This window comes from Crocuta crocuta, unplaced genomic scaffold (genome assembly GCF_008692635.1).
Source record: "Crocuta crocuta isolate KB4526 unplaced genomic scaffold, BGI_CrCroc_1.0 scaffold334, whole genome shotgun sequence".
NCBI lineage: Eukaryota > Metazoa > Chordata > Mammalia > Carnivora > Hyaenidae > Crocuta > Crocuta crocuta.
This window is the reverse complement of record NW_027533260.1, coordinates 5,111,283-5,112,982: the sequence shown is the minus strand read 5'-3', so window position 1 is coordinate 5,112,982 and position 1,700 is coordinate 5,111,283. Positions and strand designations below refer to the sequence as shown.

The 1,700-nt window shown below is 63.5% G+C and overlaps 1 protein-coding gene across 1 annotated transcript in view; it reads right to left on the bottom strand.

Moving 5' to 3' along the window:
- The window catches only part of ERCC2 (ERCC excision repair 2, TFIIH core complex helicase subunit), a 15,753-nt gene that overhangs the window by 6,831 nt on the left and 7,222 nt on the right, over positions 1 to 1,700 (bottom strand). The window contains exon 12 of the mRNA XM_077747098.1: positions 432 to 550. Within this exon, the coding sequence (XP_077603224.1) occupies positions 432 to 550 (119 nt within the window). The remainder of the gene's footprint in view (positions 1 to 431; positions 551 to 1,700) is intronic.

The window sequence follows — 1,700 nt, the reverse complement described above, 5'->3', positions numbered from 1 at the left end:
GTGTCAGGGGCCTGACCTGGTTTCGGGGACAGAGTAGTAATCCCTGGGGATCAGCTTAACAGGTGCTGACCAGTAAAGGCTCCACACAGGAACACCTCCCCTCTCCCCAGTGAGCGCTTGGCTCCTTGCTCCGCACGCCCCTGCCTCGCTGCCCCCACCCCAGGCGCCAGCCCCTCCCATGCTTCCCCGGGTCCCCACCCTCCCTTGCTCAGAACCCACCATGGCTCCTGACTTCCCGGCAACAGAAGGGCCGAGTCCTTACCACACCCGACAGTGTGAGGGACCCCACAGAGTTTCTCTGGCCTCATCCCCCATCCCTACTCCGCTCTGCAGCCGGAAAATGCGCACCTGAGCACGAGGCTTGCTAACCCAAGAACTATCCTGGATCCTCACTGCACTCGAAATAAAGCCCAGGCTCCCGAGCCCANTACCCTTGGCATAGGTGCTGACGAGGGTGGCGAAGTTAGCGAGGAGGGTGAGGGGAGAGAAGTCGGAAAGGTCGGCGATCTCCAGGGTGTGCAGGAGGGAGCGGAGCCGTTCGGCACAGAACCTGGCGGAGGCCAGACGGGCTCAGGGCGGCGGCGGAGGGCGGACAGGACCGGCGAGCCCCTGCGCCCTCGCCACAAGCAGTCACACGTCAGTCTCCCCAGGTGACCGGGTGCTCCATGAGGACAGAGGCCAGGGCTGCTTCAGTCGCCTCTGCGTCCCCACACCGTACACCCCACATCATGCAGAGAGGTCGTACGGTCCTGAGCCACGCGGTCACACGTCACACACGGCCGCACAGCCTCATACAGGCTCTTGGTCAGAAGAGGAGAGCCAGGGCCACACCCAGAGTCCCAGTCACAACCCGAATCCTGCACGGCCGCAGGCACACTCACACCCGGGACCTGGCACGCCGCGCCTGTCACACTGGGCCACCGTGGTAGCACATCCAGGCATCAGAGTCCCGCATACTCCGAGGACAATCTCGCACACACTGTGACCAGCACGCACGCACACACGAGGCCACCAGGCCACCTGGCCGATGGTCGGGCTTGAGGCCGTCACCCCCCAGGAGCAGGTCATGGAGCGGGAACGCCTGGCCTCGGAGCCATGCAGTCAGAGCTTCAGAACCCGTCTCCGAATGCCATCTGCCCCAAGTGTGTCATCTGCACGCCCCATCCCAGCCGGCCCGGGTGCCCCTTTGAGCTCCCCCATCCCTGCAGGGCTCACCCTGGTCATCCCAGCCTGGGGACTCACGGAGCCACCCCGAGGGCTGCCCCAGACCCTCAGAGGCAGGGCAGCCAGGGGCTTCGGAGCCTTACGGGCCTGGCTTCACACAAGTGGCCCACGAGGTGCTGAGCAACCCCGGGCAATGGCTCCCCTCTCCTCCCCCCCCGCCCCGGACCACACTGTTCTCTGCAGTGCAAGGGTGCCATCCTGAGCTCCCAGAAGACGCAGAAGGGAAAGTGCTTAAGCTCGTCATCAGTGCTCAGAACAGGGTAAGTGACTTCTGTCACCACTCTTTCATTTCACCACCACAGAAACCCGGGAGTGAAGGTGATGCCCCCCCCCCATTGAACAAAGGAGGAAACAGGTTCAGAGAAGACCTGAGAAGACCCGTTCCTTCAAAACAGCCAAGGAAAAGTACAGAAGGCTCCACCCCACTCCCAGGTCCGTTCTCTGCCTATTCTGTGCTGGGGAGACTGAGCCCCGCC